A 2,500-nucleotide genomic window follows, 5' to 3' on the forward strand; every position below is an offset into this window, starting at 1 on the left:
ATAATGATAATGATAATGACAATGACAATAACAATAATAATAATAATAATAATAATAATATGATAATGATAATAATAATAATAATAATAATAATAATAATAATAATAATAATAATAATAATAATAATAATAATAATAATAATAATAATAATAATAAAATAATAATAATAATAATAATAATAATAAAAATAAAAATAATAATAATAATAATAATAATAATAATAATAATAATAATAATAATAATAATAATAATAATAATAATGATAATAATAATAATAACAAAAGTAACAAGTCATCATAATAATCACGAAGATAACAATGATGAAGCAAAAGTGGTGTTGATATTATCATTATCATTATAAAGTACAATTACACAAAAAAAAAAAAAAAAAAAATTAGTAAATAAAAAAAAAAAAAAGTCCCTATCCCAAGTGTTCCCTTCTGCACACATCAGTCACCTTCCTTACCTCATCATCATGGATGTCCTTCAGGGTGTAGGAGAGGACGGTGATGCCCATGTTGATGAGGTCACTGGATGCGACCTCGAAGACATTCTGGTTGAACTTCTTTCGGTCCTTGTAGATCTCCTGTGAGAAAGGAGGCAGGGACATTTACCAAAGTTTCTTCCTGATACGTTTTGTGGATTTATTTGCATTCTGAATCATAAAGCTGCCTAGCTTCTGTATCTATCACAATTAGATTAAAGTTTACCTCCAATATGCCTTACATTACCATAGTGCTGAATACTATGATAAACTCTAAAAAATGAAGTTTGTCCTCTTGCAACAAATTGTCTACTTTTTTTTATTTTTTTTATTGTTCCAATGAGGAGTCCCAAGGAGAAGGGTTTCCAGTCTGCCATTCATTCCCTCCTTTCCCATACATCTCTATCTACCTCTTACCTTGGGTGTAGAGAATACAAATCTCTATGGTAGAGGGTGGGATATCCATGGATGATTTGCCATGCATGCAATGTGCAATGACGTCATCCAAGATGTTATGATGCAACCGCACACTTCCTACTGACTTTTGGCATTCAAAAAGGAGGATGAGATGCAAAAGGCGGAAGGGGAGCAAAATCAGAGGGGATTATGCCCTCATTAAGGTCAAAATAAGGGTATTACGTTTAACAGGGTACGAATGCTACTCAACCAACTTCCACTGCAACTTGCTGCTAGCAGATGGAATAAGGTAATTTTCATCGCTACAAGAAGAAAACATCTGTTGAAAAACATGAGAAAACCTCCAACATTAAAATCATTGTTATCTCAAATGCTACAGATCACAAATAAGTTCAAAGGATCATCAACTACAATCTAAATCAGATACTTAGTCTGAAGCCAGAATCTAAGTCACTTATATTACCTAAGCTATGTTCATTAACCCACTCACAACAGGAACTCCCAGCATTATACTAATGCACGTGCAGGGCAACGTGCAGAATCAGTCCCTGAAGAGAAATATGAAAATCATGGGATACATAAATATACCCTGCTCTTTATACTCTTTGCTGCTGCTTAAACAACTGGTTGGCTAATGAGACTAAAAGGAGCTAGTATGCCTATTTGGAGGGGCTGTTTCTCCTCACTGACCATAGCTAAACACGTGAACAACTGTTTAGCACACACAAAACTTAGAGAGTAGGTTCAACCACTGATAATGTGACGGGATATCATCCCAGCATGAGTGACAGTATAGCCATGATGTGACAAGATGTCATGCATTGTGAGTGGGTTAAAAATAAATGAAAAAAGAAATTATATTTTCAACAATCTAAAAAAAAAGAAAAAAAAAAGCTTAGAGCCATGCAAAAGGTGCTACTATATAAATATCTAGATCAAATTAATGCAACCATCAAACAATCCTATCAACAGAATCTAAAGTTAAACAGAAGAGGAACCTCTATATCATATGGATGTTATGAAATCAGGCAATGTTCCAATCTTGTTGACAGATAAACTAAACAATAGTATTAAATATACCTGCTAAGATAAATAGACCTGTTACCAACATGGATCAAAACAATGAAAGGAAGAACAGGACAACACAAAATTATGCTGAAGGCCTTTGCTGAAGTGCAATACAACAAAAATGTCTTCACAGTATAACCTTGTGTTTTATTGTTTTATTGTTTTTATTGTTCTTCTGTTTAGAATTTATTTAGTATGAATCACATAATGATGGGTCAAAAATGTTACATACACTTTCATATGTTCAATAAACTTTTGATGGGTCTTTAGGACAAAATCTTTTTGATTCATCTTTGGAAAATCCTGATCTCAAGTATGAAGTTCACATCTATCTAAAGCATATTTAATGTGTTATGAAGTGTCTCAAAATACAACAATAAGATCTACACCTTGACTAACTATAAGACCAGCCTAACAACATCAATGAACTGTACAAATTAATAAAGCATAGTAACAGCGTGATGGGTTAAGGGTGAATGGCATGTAGAGGCATGCTGTATTGTGCATTTTTTACATCCTGGATTACTAACA

At 32.2% G+C, this 2,500-nt stretch overlaps 1 protein-coding gene across 1 annotated transcript in view; it reads right to left on the bottom strand.

Moving 5' to 3' along the window:
* Positions 1-421: 421 nt before the first annotated feature.
* Positions 422-2,500, bottom strand: part of LOC125039568 (flotillin-1-like) — a 27,452-nt gene continuing 25,373 nt past the window's right edge. Inside the window, exon 5 of the mRNA XM_047633657.1 lies at positions 422-586. Coding sequence (XP_047489613.1) covers positions 422-586 — 165 coding nt within the window. The remainder of the gene's footprint in view (positions 587-2,500) is intronic.

This window comes from Penaeus chinensis, chromosome 27 (genome assembly GCF_019202785.1).
Source record: "Penaeus chinensis breed Huanghai No. 1 chromosome 27, ASM1920278v2, whole genome shotgun sequence".
NCBI classification, from domain to species: domain Eukaryota; kingdom Metazoa; phylum Arthropoda; class Malacostraca; order Decapoda; family Penaeidae; genus Penaeus; species Penaeus chinensis.